The sequence below is a fragment of the Ovis canadensis genome, chromosome 1, assembly GCF_042477335.2.
Source record: "Ovis canadensis isolate MfBH-ARS-UI-01 breed Bighorn chromosome 1, ARS-UI_OviCan_v2, whole genome shotgun sequence".
NCBI classification, from domain to species: Eukaryota; Metazoa; Chordata; class Mammalia; order Artiodactyla; family Bovidae; genus Ovis; species Ovis canadensis.
In genome coordinates this window covers 180,122,801-180,141,540 of record NC_091245.1, presented here as the reverse complement: position 1 = coordinate 180,141,540, position 18,740 = coordinate 180,122,801, and the positions used below count along the sequence as shown (strand labels likewise).

The 18,740-nt window shown below is 40.7% G+C and overlaps 1 protein-coding gene across 1 annotated transcript in view; it reads right to left on the bottom strand.

Moving 5' to 3' along the window:
* The window catches only part of TMPRSS7 (transmembrane serine protease 7), a 53,316-nt gene that overhangs the window by 20,035 nt on the left and 14,541 nt on the right, over positions 1-18,740 (bottom strand). The window contains exons 5-9 of the mRNA XM_069553095.1: positions 17,181-17,374; positions 15,391-15,429; positions 14,423-14,651; positions 12,901-13,031; positions 10,357-10,469 (exon numbers count right to left, since the gene is read on the bottom strand). Of these exons, the coding sequence (XP_069409196.1) occupies positions 10,357-10,469; positions 12,901-13,031; positions 14,423-14,651; positions 15,391-15,429; positions 17,181-17,374 (706 nt within the window). The remainder of the gene's footprint in view (positions 1-10,356; positions 10,470-12,900; positions 13,032-14,422; positions 14,652-15,390; positions 15,430-17,180; positions 17,375-18,740) is intronic.

The following is an 18,740-nucleotide window of genomic DNA, read 5'->3' as shown; positions in this document are numbered from 1 at the left end:
TGTTGACCTCTGCCCCCACTGCCTCTATCATGAGCCAAGAAAAAGAAAAATCTCTTATTGAAGCACTCTCCACTTCTCTGTGGACTTCCTATAAGTTTTACAAGCAATAATAGTACGTCCTTTGGTGTATAAATACTTGTAGTACTTAGATCCCTGGGTGGATTGTCTTCTTTATCACTGTAGATTGCCTTCCTTTTCTCACTGCATGCTCTGATTTCAGCATTGTCTGGCGTTAAGGTTGAGATCTCTGCTTTCTTATTGATTATGTGGTCTGGTATAAATGCCTATTTTTATTTTCAGATTTATTAAATCACTTTTTAAATTCATTTTGTGTTTTAAAAACAGCATATAGTTAAGGTTTAGGTAATATTTTGTGATTCGATCTTACTGTCTTGTTCTTTTAACATGTGAATTTTGTCCATTGGCTGTTATTTCTCTGACAGACATTTGGTTTTTCAGTTACGTCATCATATTTCACGTTACAGTTTCTTTGCTGTGTGGTGTGCTTCTTTCTAATGTGTGTTTAAATATAGTAGATTTTCCCCTTTAGCCTACCTTTGAGAGGGAATGGGTTGGATATTTTGTGACTCTGATTTAAATGTCACAACATCACCGTTAGGCAGGTAGTATGATACCCATCCTACAGAAGAAGAACTCTAGGCTAACCAAAAACAAGTAACCTTCCCAAGGTTAAGAAATGAACTACTCCTGCATGTCCAAACCAGTCCTGCATGTCTCTGAAGGCCTCCTTTTTCTTAGTCCCAAGTAGAGATCCATGTTAGGAACTCAACAGGATTGTTCTTTATTCACCATAAGACTCATGAGAACACATATCACATTTTTTCCACTCGTCATCTATTTCTTTATACTAAAAAAAAAAAAAAAAAAAGATGCAAACAAAGAGATAGTAAACTCTTCAAGGAATCAATTAAATTGTACAGCATAGAACATATTCCAGTGTAATCCTCCACTAACAAACTCGCTTAGGCATTTTCACTGAGTTCCAGGGCACCAAAAACAAAATGGCTTTATAGGCACCACTACCACTCTACCCAGAACAAAGCCTGTCTACAGTGAAAGGAAATATGTCCCCTTGCACACTAATTCCGCTGACATAGAATGGCACACTTTCTACTTTCATACTCAGATTAACCAGGAGGAGCTGTTGATATTACTGTGATAAATGGAGGGGCAAAGCGCAGTTTCACAAAGCATTGCAAGTTATTTTGACAAATGAACAAGAAACATGAACAATCTACTAAGTACGCTATCTCCTTCTATGTTCTATACTCTCTATTCCCATTGGCCAGCCCCTGCATTTTCTTTGTGAACTTTAACCAAGTAAGGGGAGGAATTCTCCTGATCTGGACCTGCTGTATTTAAATATTTCTCTAGTCAATGATGATGACAGAATGCAGGACATGCCTTATCTTCAATCACCCCTAGCTCACCAATGGTTGTGTCCACACAGCTCAGATGAACTTCAGATGAACACTGGAGAATTCTGCAGCAAAGATGCTTGCCACAGAAGCATGGAAGAGAGATTTCCTTCTGGGAATCGCATCTGACATGAGGAGGTGAACACCCATGGCCCACAGTGATCCCTGCTTGTGTCCAGCAGAACATACCTAATTGTATAGGGTGTTTGGCTGATAATATCTGTGATAAAACAACTCAGAAGACAGCTTCTTTCTTTGCTTCTGAGACTCTAAAGCAAAACTGATCATTTGGAGAAGAGAAACGGAAGAGAGGGAGGTGAATGTTCAGTGAAGTGATTGTTATGACACACAGGGGAGCTGAACATCTCTGTTGTTGTTGTTCAGTCGCCCAGTTGTGTTCTACTCTTTGCAGCCCCATGGACTGCAGCACGCTAGGGCTGCCTGTCCCTCACCATCACCCAGAATTTGCCCAAGTTCATGTTCATTGTATCAGTGATGCCATCTAGCCGTCTCATCGCCTGATACCCTCTTCTCCTTCTGCCCTCGATCTTTCCCAGCATTAGGGACTTTTCCAATGAGTTGTCTATTTGCATCAAATGACCAAAATATACTGGAGCTTCAGCTTTAGCATCAGTCCTTCCAGTGAATATTCAGGGTTGCTCTCCCTTAAGATTGAATAGTTTGATCTTCTTGCTGTCCAAGGGACTTTTAGGAGTCTTCTCCAGAAGCACAGTTTGAGGACATCAGTTCTTTGGCTTTCTGCCTTCTTTAGGGTCTGAACATCTTTAGGAGCCCAGAAAAGGAGGGGCTGCTGAATTTATTTATGGAGGAGGCATGATTCCTTCTAATTCCACGTGGATTGCTCGCTATTGGAGTGGCTTCTGGCAAATCATTTGCCCCCATTTCTGTTTTCTTATCTATAAACCATAACTAGAGTATCTATCCTACATCAGAGCTATATTTTGAGGAGCAAAATGTATGTGTGCTGAAAGCACTAAAGTACTAGACAAAAGGGGGGCTTTCCAGGTGGCACTAGTGAGCCATAAGAGACTTGGTTATATCCCTGGGTAGGGAAGATCCCCTGGAGAAGGACGTGGCAACCCACTCCAGTACTCTTGCCTGGAAAATCCCGTGGTCAGAGACTAGTGGGCTACAGTCCATGGGGTCACAAAGAGTCGATGCCACTGAGCACACTAAACAAAAGTAGACCACATATTATAACCTCAAAGTCCTTTTTTCGTTTTTCTGATTTAATATCTCCCTTCTCTGTAGTCTACAAGCTCTGCCAGGGACTTTGGTCACCTTGCTACTAGGCATCCCCCTACAGGTACAGTGCCTGACATGCAGCAGACAGTCTACAATTGTTCATTGAATGAACAGGAGAGCTTGGGAGAAGAATCAGGTGGGCTCTAAGCTGGAGCAAGAGTTAAACTTTCTTAAATAAATAAGACCATAAAAATTCAGCTGAAAGTGAGTTGGCAAAGGGAATTGATTGTTCTTTGGTAGATTTGGAAATTGGACCACTAAGCACTAAGAAGGACTGCGGATGACATAATCAACTCTTGCGTAAAAAAGGTTTATCATGACTTGAGTCAGTATTTTTGTTGCTTAAGTCATCTGGTTCTTAATCATTTTTAATAAAGGCAAAGTTATTTTGCAGGTGACAAATTATTTTTTACATGATTTCCATTCAGAAGCATGCTCTCACGCAGCTATTGGTGGCTGCTCAAAGCTTTCTAAGGAAGGAACAGCTTTATTTAACCTTCACATTGAGAAGGACTGACCTTGATCTCTGAGAAATGCTGTCATCCCAAAAGTCTGTCCCCAGTATTTCCTGTCTCTCATTTCCCATTTCCCACCCCCAGGCTCTTTTCCTTATAAAGACTTCCTTTTATTCAGCATTTCTAACCCTTGATTCAGTGAAACAGAAAGTGATTTCATATTTTTATTTGTTCAGTTCAGTTCAGTCGCTCAGTCATGTGCGACTCTTTGCGACCCCATGAATCGCAGCACGCCAGGCCTCCCTGTATATCACCAACTCCCGGAGTTCAATCAGACTCACGTCCATCAACTCAGTGAGGCCATCCAGCCATCTCATCCTCTGTCGTCCCCTTCTCCTCCTGCCCCCAATCCCTCCCAGCATCAGAGTCTTTTCCAATGAGTCAACTCTTTGCATGAGGTGGCCAAAGTACTGGAGTTTCAGCTTTAGCATCATTCCTTCCAAAGAAATCCCCAGGGTTGATCTCCTTCAGAATGGACTGGGTGGATCTTCTTGCAGTCCAAGGGACTCTCAAGAGTCTTCTCCAACACCACAGTTCAAAGCATCAATTCATCGGTGCTCAGCCTTCTTCGCAGTCCAACTCTCACATCCATACATGACCACAGGAAAAACCATAGCCTTGACTAGATGGACCTTAGTCGGCAAAGTAATGTCTCTGCTTTTGAATATGCTATCTACTCCTTGGAAGAAAAGTTGGTCATAACTTTTCTTCCAAGGAGTAAGCATCTTTTAATTTCATGGCTACAATCACCATCTGCAGTGATTTTGGAGCCCCAAAAAATAAAGTCTGACACTGTTCCCACTGTTTCCCCATCTATTTCCCATGAAGTGATGGGACCGGATGCCATGATCTTTGTTTTCTGAATGTTGAGCTTTAAGCCAACTTTTTCACTCTCCTCTTTCACTTTCATCAAGAGGCTTTTTCGTTCCTCTTCACTTTCTGCCATAAGGGTGGTGTCATCTGCATATCTGAGGTTATTGATATTTCTCCTGGCAATCTTGATTCCAGCTTGTGTTTCTTCCAGTCCAGTGTTTCTCATGATGTACTCTGCATATAAGTTAAATAAGCAGGGTGACAATATACAGCCTTGACGTACTCCTTTTCCTATTTGGAACCAGTGTGTTGTTCTGTGTCCAGTTCTAACTGTTGCTTCCTGACCTGCATACAGATTTCTCAAGAGACAGGTCAGGTGTTCTGGTATTCCCATCTCTCTCAGAATTTTCCACAGTTTATTGTGATCCACACAGTCAAAGGCTTAGGCATAGTCAATAAAGCAGAAATAGATGTTTTTCTGGAACTCTCTTGCTTTTTTCAACAATCCAGCAGATGTTGGCAATTTGATCTCTGGTTCCTCTGTCTTTTCTAAAACCAGCTTGAACATCTGGAAGTTCACAGTTCACATATTGCTGAAGCTTGGCTTGGAGAATTTTGAGCATGACTTTACTAGCATGTGAGATGAGTGCAATTATGCGGTAGTTTGAGCATTCTTTTGCATTGCCTTTCTTTGGGATTGGAATGAAAACTGACATTTTCCAGTCCTGTGGCCACAGCTGAGTTTTCCAAATTTGCTGGCATATTGAGTGCAGCACTTTCACAGCATCATCTTTCAGGATTTGAAACGGAATTTCACCTCCACAAGCTTTGTTCGTAGTGATGCTTTCTAAGGCCCACTTGACTTCACATTCCAGAATGTCTGGCTCTAGATGAGTGATCACACCATCATGATTATCTGGGTCGTGAAGATCTTTTTTTTACAGTTCTTCCATGTATTCTTGCCACCTCTTCTTAATATCTTCTGCTTCTGTTAGGTCCAGACCATTTCTGTCCTTTATTGAGCCCATCTTTGCATGAAATGTTCTCTTGGTATCTCTGATTTTCTTGAAGAGATCTCTAGTCTTTCCCATTCTGTTCTTTTCCTCCATTTCTTTGCATTGATCGCTGAAGAAGGCGTTCTTATCTTTTTTTGCTATTCTTTGGAACTCTGCATTCAGATGCTTTTTTTTTAAATTAAATTATTTATTTATTTATTTATTTTTTAATTTTAAAATCTTTAATTCTTACATGCGTTCCCAAACATGACCCCCCCTCCCACCTCCCTCCCCACAACATCTCTCTGGGTCATCCCCATGCACCAGCCCCAAGCATGCTGCACCCTACGTCAGACATGGACTGGCGATTCAATTCTTACATGATAGTATGCATGTTAGAATTCCCATTCTCCCAAATCATCCCACCCTCTCCCTCTCCCTCCGAGTCCAAAAGTCCGTTATACACATCTGTGTCTTTTTTCCTGTCTTGCATACAGGGTCGTCATTGCCATCTTCCTAAATTCCATATATATGTGTTAGTATACTGTACTGGTGTTTTTCTTTCTGGCTTACTTCACTCTGTATAATTGGCTCCAGTTTCATCCATCTCATCAGAACTGATTCAAATGAATACTTTTTTACGGCTGAGTAATACTCCATTGTGTATATGTACCACAGCTTTCTTATCCATTCATCTGCTGATGGACATCTAGGTTGTTTCCATGTCCTGGCTATTATAAACAGTGCTGCAATGAACATTGGGGTACATGTGTCTCTTTCAATTCTGGTTTCCTCGGTGTGTATGCCCAGCAGTGGGATTGCTGGGTCATAAGGTAGTTCTATTTGCAATTTTTAAAGGAATCTCCACACTGTTCTCCATAGTGGCTGTACTAGTTTGCATTCCCACCAACAGTGTAGGAGGGTTCCCTTTTCTCCACACCCTCTCCAGCATTTATTGCTTGCAGATTTTTGGATCGCAGCCATTCTGACTGGTGTGAAGTGGTACCTCATTGTGGTTTTGATTTGCATTTCTCTAATGATGAGTGATGTTGAGCATCTTTTCATGTGTTTGTTAGCCATCCGTATGTCTTCTTTGGAGAAATGTCTATTTAGTTCTTTGGCCCATTTTTTGATTGGGTCGTTTATTTTTCTGGAGTTGAGCTGCATAAGTTGCTTGTATATTTTTGAGATTAGTTGTTTGTCCATTCAGATGCTTTTATCTTTCCTTTTCTCCTTTGGTTTTCATCTCTCGTCTTTTCACAGCTATTTGTAAGGCCTCCCCAGACAGCCATTTTGCTTTTTTGCATTTCTTTTCCATGGGGATGGTCTTGATCCCTGAAACCTTACACAGAAAACTAGTCAATCTAATCACACTAGGACCACAGCCTTGTCTAACTCAATGAAACTAAGCCATGCCAGCGGGGCAACACAAGACGGGCAGGTCATGGTGGAGAGGTCTGACAGAATGTGGTCCACTAGAGAAGGGAATGGCAAACCACTTCAGTATTCTTGCCTTGAGAACCCCATGAACAGTATGAAAAGGCAAAATGATAGGATACTGAAAGAACTCCCCAGGTCAGTAGGTACCCAACACACTACTGGAGATCAGTGGAGAACTAACTCCAGAAAGAATGAAGGGATGGAGCCAAAGCAAAAACAATACCCAGCTGTGGATGTGACTGGTGATAGAAGCAAGGTCCAAGGCTGTAAAGAGCAATATTGCATAGGAACCTGGAATGTCAGGTCCATGAATCAAGGCAAATTGGAAGTGGTCAAACAAGAGATCGCAAGAGTGAATGTCGACATTCTAGGAATCAGCGAACTAAAATGGACTGGAATGGGTGAATTTAACTCAGATGACCATTATATCTACTACTGCGGGCAGGAATCCCTCAGAAGAAGTGGAGTAGCCATCAGAGTCAACAAGAGAGTCCAAAATGCAGTACTTGGATGCAATCTCAAAAACAACAGAATGATCTCTGCTCGTTTCCAAAGCAAACCATTCAATATCACAGTTATCCAAGTCTATGCCCCAACCAGTAACGCTGAAGAAACTGAAGTTGAATGGTTTTATGAAGACCTACAAGACCTTTTAGAACTAACACCCAAAAAAGATGTCCTTTTCATTATAGGGGACTGGAATGCAAAAGTAGGATGTCAAGAAACACCTGGAGTAACAGGCAAATTTGGCCTTGGAATGCGGAATGAAGCAGGGCAAAGACTAATAGAGTTTTGCCAAGAAAATGCACTGGTCATAGCAAACACCCTCTTTCAACAACACAAGAGAAGACTCTACACTTGGACATCACCAGATGGTCAACATCTAAATCAGATTGATTATATTCTCTGCAGCCAAAGATGGAGAAGCTGTATACAGTCAACAAAAACAAGACCAGGAACTGACTGTGGCTCAGATCATGAACTCGTTATTACCAAATTCAGACTTAAATTGAAGAAAGTAGGGAAAACCGCTAGACCATTCAGGTATGACCTAAATCAAATCCCTTATGATTATACAGTGGAAGTGAGAAATAGATTTAAGGGCCTAGATCTGATAGATAGAGTGATTTTTATTTGTACCTTAAACTAAAACTTAATCACAGCAATGTTTAGGAACTTTTAAGTTATACATGGGATCAATAGCTGTGTTACCTCAAAAAGAATTTCAAAATCACCTGGAGGTTTTAGGAATGGAGTCTTTCTTGTTCTGTGTGTTTAGTCACGCAGTCATGTCTGACCCTTTGCAGTTCCAGGGACTATAACCCTCCTAGCTCCTCTGTCCTGGGATTTCCCAGGCAAGAATATTATAGTAGGTTGCCGTTTCCTACTCCAGGGAATCTTCTCCATCCAGGGATGGAACTTGTGTCTCTTGTGTCTCCCACATCTCCTACATTGACAGGCAGATTCTTTATCACTAGCGCCACCTGGGAAACCCCTTTCTTGTTCTAGATATTATAAAGAAGATAACTGTTCATTAAAGAGATTGAAGAGGCAGATTTGATGTCTTTCCCTCCTCTTTCCCCAACCCTTCTCATCTTCTCTTTCCCTCTTCCCGCCTCCCCCACCTTCGGACTAGCTAGCCACCTGAAGCTCTGAGCTTCTGCTTCCCTGAGGCACCGAGAATGTGGCAGTGAGCCAGAGTTCAGCACTTTTATGTCTTAAATATATTTTAAATGTTTATGATAATGATTAAAAAATAATTTAAGGATGCATGCTGGCAGGACATTGACACCAAGTACAGATTTGGCTCTAATGAAATTATTTCAGTATTTAATGGTTATGACCTTGTACAAATCCTACATGAGCAGTAAGCAGGCTCCTGCCTGGGAGCCTTTGCCTCAGCTTTTCCCTTTGCCTGCAACACTGTTGCCCTCGGCACACACCAGGTTAGTTCCCTTGTGTCTCAGGGTTCTGTGCAAATGTCTCCTTGTCAGTGAGGCTTTCCCTGATCATCCTATTTGAGACAACAAATCCCTGACTTCCTACCTTTCACACCCCCACCCCAACTCCGCTACAAAGCCCCTCCCCAGCTTCATTCTCCACAGCATTCTACCATCATGGAACGCGCTATAAACATTTTTGTTGCTGTTGTTCAGGTGCTTGGTTGTGTCCGATTCTTTGCAAGTCCTTGGACTGCAGCACACCAGGCCTCCCTGTCCTTCACCATCTCCTAGCAAACATGCTTGCTCAGACTCATGTCCATTGAGTTGGTAATGCCATCCAACCATCTTATCCTCTGCCACCCTCTTCTCCTTTGGCCTTCAATCTTTCCCAGCATCAGGGTCTTTTCAAATGAGTCAGTTCTTCACATCAGGTGGCCAAAGTATTGGAGCTTCAGCATCAGTCCTTAAAATGAATATTTAGGGTTAATTTCCTTTAGGATTGACTGGTTTGATCTCTTTGCAGTCCAAGGGACTCTCAAGAGTCTTCTCCAAAGCAATTCCAAAGCATCGATTCTTAAGTGCCAGCCTTCTTTATGTCCAACTCTCATATTTGCACATGACTACTGGAAAAGCCATAGCTTTGACTATATGGACCTTTAAACATTTAACTTGTTTATTTGTTTGTCACCTGACTCCCTCTATTTTATAGTGAATTCCCTGAGAGCAGAGCTTGTGTGTGTTTGTGTGTGTGTGTGTGTGTGTGTGTGTGTGTGCGCGCGCGTTTGTCAGACTTCATGGATCCTAGTGTCTAGAATACTGCCTGACACATAGCAGGCATTTAATAACAACATGCTGATTGAATGCAAGCTAGACAGTGCCTGCTGCTTACATCCAATATCTACATCTCATAGATATTGGACGGTCTCACAAAAATTCCTTCATATGCATACGCTGGAAGAGCAAAGGTGACACCTTGCCCTGTCTCCCTCTGCTGCTGCTGCTGCTGCTGCTGCTAAGTCGCTTCAGTCGTGTCCGCCTCTGTGCGACCCCAGAGATAGCAGCCCACCAGGCTCCCCCATCCCTGGGATTCTCCAGGCAAGAACACTGGAGTGGGTTGCCATTTCCTTCTCCAGTTATCTCCCACTACATGAATATTAAGTTAAAGAAGGAAAAATAGGTAACAGACTGAGATTTTAAAAACAAACAGAGAAACAAACAAAAACCAGGAACTCCCTGTCTAGCAGTAGAAGAAGTTGTATGTATTTCATATAAATTTGCACTGATTTGTTTATACAATGATATATATGTTTTTTGTTTGTTTTAATCACTAAATTGTGTCTGACTTTTTGCAACCCCATGGACTGTAGCCTTCCAGGCTCCTCTGTCCATTGGATTCCCCAGACAAGAACACTGGAGTGGGATGCCATTTCTTGCTTAATTCAGTTTTTATTTTTTAAATTATTCTTGTGGATGAAGTAATTAAAAATTAACAATCAATGAGCTCTATCATAATAAAATAAGTTGTTTGATCCTATAATAATGTCTTTGCATTTTTAAATCTGAGCCATCAGGGAAGCCCCTGGAATATTCGAGTGGGTACCCATTCCCTTCTCCAGGGAATCTTCCCAATCCAGGGTCTCCCACATTGCAGGCAGATTCTTTACCATCTGAGCCACCAGGGAAGCCTGCATTTTTTAATACAAACAAAATAAGAAACTGGACAAGTAAGCTCCAGGCTGCAAACAGCAGTTAATTTGTGGGAAACAAGTTGAAATTACAACAAACTTGAATGTTATAGGTAAAATATTTTAATAAAGCTTAAATATTATAAAACTAACATTCTTTTCAATAATTTAAACAATCAGTATAATTAAATTCAGAGATAAATTGTTACTAAGAATAAGATAACAATATTTTTTCTAAGATAGTGGTAAAACTAGGCTACCTGAAATTTCCAGATACACTTGCATTTCGGAGGATAGTAGCTTGGGTAATACGGACTTGAAATTTTCCCCTCAAAACCAGTGATTTCTTTGACCAACACTGTGTTTTCACATTCTGAAAAAAATATCCAGTAATACACAGTGATTTGCAGTTGTGAAATTATGAGAAATAAATAGTATACATTTCTTTAATTATAAATACACATTTTCTTGATCAATAAATACTTATCTTTGAAATGTAAGCTACTTTTTAAAAAGATATAGTACCCTAGGATATATAGCTATTATATTCTTCAAAGTTTACACTTGTTTTCAAATAATTTATTTTGGTTACAGATCTATAGGATGCTATTTCTTTCTTTAAAATACATGGTTTAAATATATTTTTTCTTTCAGTTTAATTTTAATTAAAATATTAAATTAAAATAATAATTATAATTAAAATTAGAGCTATAATTAAAATATTAACCGTGTGTATATATTTTGACATATAGCACTATAAATATATATTTCTAAAGCTCTGAGTTAATTTTGTTCAAATTAGTGTGTATTTGTTATCAAGGGTATACCCAGTTTATGTAACATGTTACACTCTTTAAGACAATCTAAACGTCTATTCTTACTGATATGGTCATCCTTCTGCTGGAATATAAGCTGTCTAAGAGCACTGATTTTTTTATCTATTTCGCTTATTATTTTCCTAACACCTAAGTAGTTCCTGGCATACAACAGACATTCAATAAGTATATTTTCAGTGAACAGACAAATTCCAGTACCATATTTCTGTTAAAATTCTTTTTTTAACCATTGAAGTTACAGATAACTTTCAAAGCAACAATATCTGAAATATCGAGCTCAATTTTGTTCAATAAATTAATTTTACATTCGGCTTTGTAAAAATTTATCAAAATGAGCCAGTGCCCTAAAATATTGATGAACCTGTAGCTCTCACCATCTATTTAAGCCAAATTCTCTTCCCTCCTTACCCTCATCTCCCATTCTGATCTTTCTGTTGATGTTCATAAAGAAGTCAGCAAAATCTGTAAGATTTGGGCAGTTTCCAAGGCAACAAATGTTACAAAAACATGAGAGTTTCAGTGAGGGCTCTTTTCATTCTGTTCTGTTTGACTATTTCAACCCAAATCAAAAAAAGAAGAATGAAGAGAAAGGTCACTTTTTGCTCACTAGAAAACCTCTGGGTTTTGCATCACAAGCACCTTCTGGGATGGCACTCATGTGCACGCATGCTAAGTCGCTTCAGTTGTGTCCGACTCTTTGCGACCCTATGGACTGTAGCCTGCCAGGCTCCTCTGTTCATGGGATTCTCCAGGCAAGAACACTGGAATGGGTTGTCACATCCTCCTGCAGGGGACGTTCTTGGCCCAGGGATCAAACCCACATCTCTTATGTCTCCTGCACTGGCAGGCTGGTTCTTTAGCACTAGCACCACCTGGGAAGCCTGGTACATGTGTGCATTACTGTAAATGAGAATTCACAAAAGAATGTGCTAAAAGAATGTGCTCTACCACGCTATTGTCCCTCAGCTCCAAACCCATCCCTCTCTGCTCTGCAAGGCTGGTCTGGCCCTCTGCAAACTTCTTTCTTTTACCCCTTGATAGACTCTGCCAGAGGGCTTCCCAGGTGGCACTAGTGGTAAAGAATCCACTTGCCAATGCAGGAGACGTGAGAGATGAGAGTTTGATCCCTGGGTCGGGAAGATCCCCTAGAGAGGGCATGGCAACCCACTCCAGTGTTCTTGCCTGGAGAATCCCATGGACACAAGAGACTAGAGGACTACAGCCCATAGGGTTGCAAAGAGTCGGACTGAAGCAATTTAGCAGGCAAGTACAGTAAGGGGTGCTAAAGAGAGGCTAGAAATCTGGAGAGGAAGAACAGGACTTGTGTCTGTTTCTTATTTCTGGGAGTGTCACCCCAGCAATGCCGCTTCACCCCTGCAGGCTCTCTTCCTTCTTGTAGCAGAGTTGAATACTGCTAGCAGTTTCCCCACTTCCACTTTATTGTGTCTCCCTGAAAGATACCAGCTCAGCTGTCTTGCACCCTCCCCTCAAAGGCCTGGGTCCCAACTTAATGAACTTCCAAAATCATAGACATGAACACCAGCTAGGCAGGACCCCCTCCTCAGAGGCCTGAATTTCATTCCACCGACCCTCTCCTCCAAGTACTAAACTGTAATCACTCCAATTGCTTTTATTTGTTTCTCCAAATCTACCAATGGTAGTTGCTTCCTACATGTGTTACATCTGTGATAACCTACAGTCTTTTTGTTTTCATGGGATTTTTTTTTTTTTTTTTGCCTTTTGAGATGCCCATTTTCACACCTCTACAACTGAGCTAATAGTTAGTTCTGTATATTAAATCCTCTCTGTTAGAATAACTAATAAGATGCCCCTCTTCTGATTAGACCCTGACTCAGGATCCTGACGTAATGCAACTAGTATTACAGCATAGCCTCAGGAGAGATATGACTGGAGTATCTTATCAAAACAAGTATTTTTCATAACTTATTTCAACTGGGAAAGACTTACTTTGTTCCGGAATGACTTCAAAATATGCCCGAATTCCTGATAGCCTCCATACCTGAGGAGACTTAAATGTCACCAACATGAGATTATTTGTGGAAACAAATGATTTTAATGTTCTTATAGGTTCACAAATTCTGAAACCAGATAACAAAACAAAAGTGCATAAATAATAGGTTGTTGAGGGTGGGACCTTCATCTCCACTAATTCTGCACATTTCTTGGGCCATCTGCACAATTCTCATGTTTTGGACTTTGCCAGCCAGGTCTTCATCAGTTAGTTGCCACAGGACACTACAGAGGGAGGAGAGCTGATACAGGTACAGAAATTTTTGTCCAGTGACTATGGGAGAATGCTCCTAGATGGCTGTCACTGGACCCTCCTTGAGAGCAAACAAGGTATACCTGAAGGGTATTTAATGGCAAAATTCATTTCTCTTCACCAGGGAAAACTGGGTTCGAAACTTAGCTCCATCACTTAACTGAGCAATGAAGTAACTAATTCTTCATAAATGACAGTTTCACAACTCTGAAATGGTAGTAATAATAATAGTATACTCCTCATAGCATTGTGATGGGGATTAAATGAGATAATAACTAACTGTGTCTGGGAATACTGAAAAGAAACCAATAACAATGATTGAGGGATAAGAATTAGTCACAAGTACTTTTCATTACAAATTTTTAGACACTGAATTTTTAACATGTTCATTCACCACCAAAATATGAAGAAATAACACTTACAAAAATATTATTCTATACATGCATAACAACTATTAAAAATGATAGGATAACTTGTATGTCTTTTAGCACAATGAGTAAAATATAAACAGTCACAAAAAGATGTCTACTAGTAAGTAGAAAATACTAAGATATGTATATATGTGTAGAATAATGTACATGTATGAATGAAAGAATATATACAAAACTATAACATTTATTTTTTCTGAGTAATGGAAATGCAAAATAATTGACATTGTTTTCTCTGATTGACCTCACTTTCACATTGAACATTGTGTTATCTTTATAATTAGGAAAAATTTTATTTTTCTACAGCTATGTAATCATAACAGAATATTTATTCAAACGGGCTTCCCAGGTGGCTCTAGTGATAAAGAACCCACCTGCCAATGCAGGAGACATAGAGTTGTGGGTTGAATCCCTGGGTCAGGAAGATCCCCTGGAGGAGGGCATATTTAAACATTCTGCTGAAACAATGGCCTTCACTGTGATTGTAATGAAGTAAAATTAAGGTTCCCCACCCCCCCAAATCTGTTATATATCAAAACCATTGACCAAAGTTCCCACTGTACTGATTTTGACTGTTGTATGCTACAAGTGAAAAGAAACATTGCGTCTGATAGGCTCTGGCTAATCCATGGGGCACTAGCTAAGGCATGGGTCAATCTCTTACCTCATGAACATACACAAAAATGGTTAAAAAAAATCCAAGGGCAACCCACACACTGCAAAAGAGAGACGTTATAAAAGCTCTTTTCACGTGCCCACTAGCGTGCCTGCATCATACCTGTACAAGATGGTGCTCCGGATTGGCAAGAGAGAGTCATAAATGGTCAGGGAGTTGGTGACGCAGCTGTCGGCTTCAATCTGGACAGACTCTATCGAGAGTCGGATCAGATGGCCCACTATGGCCACCAGCTTGAAGTGGCACCTCAGCCTCCCTGAGGTTGTTGAAATCTCCAGAGGGTAGCGGAGAGACAGGTGATCTGCGTAGAAGTCCTGGGAGCAGCCTTTGTCTGCGGAGACAGCACTTGGTTTTGCTTTGTTTTGTTTTAAGAATGATTTCTCTAGAAATCTTTATAAAAAATAAACAACAAAAGAGCTCACATGGAGAATATCTGCTGCTTTTGCCAGCCTAGAATCCACTCTCATGTCTTCTGATAACAGTGCCTAGATTTTACTTTGAGAAACCATCCTCTACATGGCTTCATTGGGGTTAAACTGACCCCTAGATCCAGAGGTGAGCACACAATGCAGACTGACCAATCAGAGCCAGAGAAGCTGGTTCGGGAAGTGGCATATCAGCCAGTTGGAGACAATGAGACTCAGTGCCAGGACTTCTGCAGGAACTATCATGAAATATAGGTGAGGTTTTCTTTTTTTCCATCAGGGTTGCTAAACTGATAAATTATAAGCTTGGATCTGCTGGTGGCCATTTATGCCACCACACTGGAAGGACCACTTGAAGCCTCAACAGAAGAAAGCAAAAATGCAGAGTCCTGATGATATTTTATCTTAGAACCTGGACCCAACCATGTCTGCAGCCAAGATACTCTATGTATATTCCAGTTATATGAGTCAATCAAGTTTCTTTCATGCTTAACCTAGTTTGAATATCCATTTGTCACTTGCAACTGAAAGAACACTAACAAATACCATTGAACAGGAAAGGTACAGCCAGAAAGGATATAGGTTTGTAGGCAGGGACATGGGTGGGGGGAAAAGGGCAGGGAAGAAACCACAGATAGAATTTACCAGATCCTATGGTTGAAGAGTAATCTGACCGAAGACCAGCTGCAAAGAAAAAGTATATAGAAAAAAAAACCTGTCAGTCCCAGAAATCAGTTTGTCAGAATTTTGCTTAGTAAAAATATTTTCAGTCATTTAAAAGCAATCAGTATATGTGAGATTTGCTTTAAAATAATCCTGTAAGGTCAAGGAAGTCATTTAGGTATTTAGAGATCAAATAGAACAGTAAGGAGTTGATAGTTGTTGAAGCTGAATAAAGGGTGTAAGAGTTCACTAAACTATTCTCTTTACTTTTATGCTTCAAATCATATGCGGTAACAAGTTTTAAACACTTTTTACGACAAAAAACCCAACAAAATATGAAAATAACTGATTCGCATCTGAAATAGTGTATGTGGTACAGAATTTTCCACTGGACATTTTCCATTCATTCTTTACTTATTCCAAATACTTTTCATCTACCTACTATATGCCCGCTTATATCTATCTATCCAATTTAAATCAAAATACAAAAGTGCATACATTTGGGGTTAAATAATAATTAAACCACTTTTCTGTTAAGACAAGTGATGGAGTTTGCATTTTGACTATGCTATGGAGCAGGCCATTTTGGAGCATTGGAACACACCATAGAACATAGACACAGACAGGTCTGTCTGAACAAAGGAAGAAACAAGCAAAGTAAACCTCAGGGAAACTTTCCTTCTTCAGGACTTTGTCCCTTGGAGCCTTGGTTTGAAGATGCCTGCAGCCAAATTAAGCATAGGGGAGGGTTTGTTGTTTAGTCACTCGGTCCTATCCGACTCTTTTGCGACTCCATGGACTGTAGCCTGCCAGACTCCTCTGTCCTTGGGATATTCCAGGTAAGAATACTGGAGCAGGTTGCCACTTCCTTATCCAGGGGATCTTCCAGACCCAGGGATTGAATCCGAGTCTCCTACATTGTCAGGCAAGTTCTTTACCACTGAGCCACTAGAGAAGCCCCATAGGGAAGGATACACTTTAATAAATTTAATTTCATAAATGTGAAGTGAAATCGCTCAGTCCTGTCTAACTCTTTGCAACCCCATGGACTGTAGCCTACTGGACTCCCCTGTCCATGGGATTTTCCAGGCAAGAATACTGGAGTGGGTTGTCATTTCCTTCTCCAAGGGATCTTCCCGACCCAAGGATCGAACCCATGTCTCCTGCATTGTAGGCAGACGCTTTACCGTCTGAGCCACAAGGGAAGGCCTGTTACATTTTATATATTTCATAATATATTTCATAAATATATTTGACCCTAATTCTGTTGTCTAATCATTGTATATAACATTTAGCAACTTTCTTTATCAATGTACCTCCAGAGTCTTTAGCTAATCCTGTTCCACTGAGATTGTGGAAAAGAATACAGTCATTCCTCAATATCCACCAGGAACTGGATCCAAGACTACCCCCAAGGACACCAAAATCCAAGGACACTCAAGTCCTTTGTATAAAGTGGAATAGTATTTGCATTAAAATCCATGCACATCCTCTGGTATACTTCAGATCATCTCAAGATTACTTATACTAGCTAATTCAACATAAAATGCTGTGTAAATTTGTCGGCCTGCAGCAAATTCAAGTTTCACTTTTTGGAGCTTTCTGGATTTTTTTTTTCCTGAATATTTTGAACCCATGGTTGGTTGAATCCATGAATGCAGAGTCCGTGGACACAGAGGGAAGACTGTACTTTGTGACAACATTGATTATGATAAAACGTATCAAGAGTACAGCTGGAAGGAGAGCTTGAAGAAGAATTACCCAATAATCACCATTTAGTACCACGGAGTCCATGTCCACAGCCAGACCCTGCAGGCTCCCCACAGAGGTCCGGTTTATGATGCTTGTCTGGATGGAGTCCTTCAAGATAGCAGCCACACAGTCCTCACAGAAGATGTGGCCCTTGGCATGAGGCATGACAAATACAAGCCAGAAGTGGACAAGGAGGCCACCTTTGTTGTTACTGCTACAGTGAAAAGAGAAAGAAGTTCAGGGATATACCTCTTCGGAAGTAGACATTCACAAGGAGCCAGTGACCCAACTGATAAATTCAAGGTGAAGCCAACGAGCACACCCTTCAATAAACATAACTTTCTTCTTTAGGAAGCCATTGACCACTTTTATGGGAATTTAGAAAGAAAAGCATCTTGATATGTGTATTCTTGCACTGGATTCAGATCTAGAACCATTAGTATATTTTGCATCTCCATGGAGAATACCGGAGAAGGCAGTGGCACCCCACTCCAGTACTCCTGCCTGGAAAATCCCATGGATGGAGGAGGCTGGTGGGCTGCAGTCCATGGGGTCATGAAGAGTCAGACATGACTGAGTGACTTCACTTTCGCTTTTCACTTTCATGCATTGGACAAGGAAATGGCAACCCACTCTAGTGTTCTTGCCTGGAGAATCAAAGGGATGGAGGAGCCTGGTGGGCTGCCATCTGTGGGGTCACACAGAGTCAGACATGACTGAAGCAACTTAGCAGCAGCAGCATGGAGAATACACTGTTTCTATGGGTATCAATCAATGTTCACCGCCATTACAAATAACAACAGTTAGAATGTTTGATACCTCAGGATCTTTAGACACAGTGCTAAATCTGCTTTATCCCATTAATCCTGTGAGGAAGGTCCTATTACTCTTCCGACTTTACACATGAAGAAATGAGGGTCAACTCGAAATCATACAGCTGCTGAGTAACAAATCTAGAATTCAAGCCTAATTTGGTTTTCAGGTAGCTGCTCCTGCTTCAGTTTGCTCTTGGAGCAGAATCTCCTAAGACATAAATATTGTCATGTTTTATGAAAAAAACATAAGATAGCGTTCTACCACACATATTTTGGGAAATGGAAAGTGGAGGAAAGGAAACAAACTGCTTTACTACAAGACTTTCTTAGTGCCTTTAATCTGCCAAAATGAATTGTGAATCTCTGCAGATATAGCGGAGGTGGGGGAAGGCAAGATACAGTACACAGCACACAAATTTTCCTAAAAATCATTTGACCATGGGATGCTTTTTTTCTCAGAAGATTTCCAGCCACTAGCTTTTTACTGAACATATTTTGAAATACATCGATCAGTGTTTTATTTTTGCCTTCACCTAATAGTAGTGGACATGTTTATGGCCATTTTGCCTAGCAGCATTAGTACAGAGGTCCAGGTTAATTCCAGGTATTTGTGTCTGTTCAGTCTCTCAGTCGTGTTTGACTCTTTGTGACTCCATGGGCTTTAGCCCACCAGGCTCCTCTGTCCATGGGATTTTCCCAGCAAAAATACTGGAATGGGTTGCCATTTCCTTCTCCAGGGGAGTTCCTGGTGAGCTTCTCCAGGGG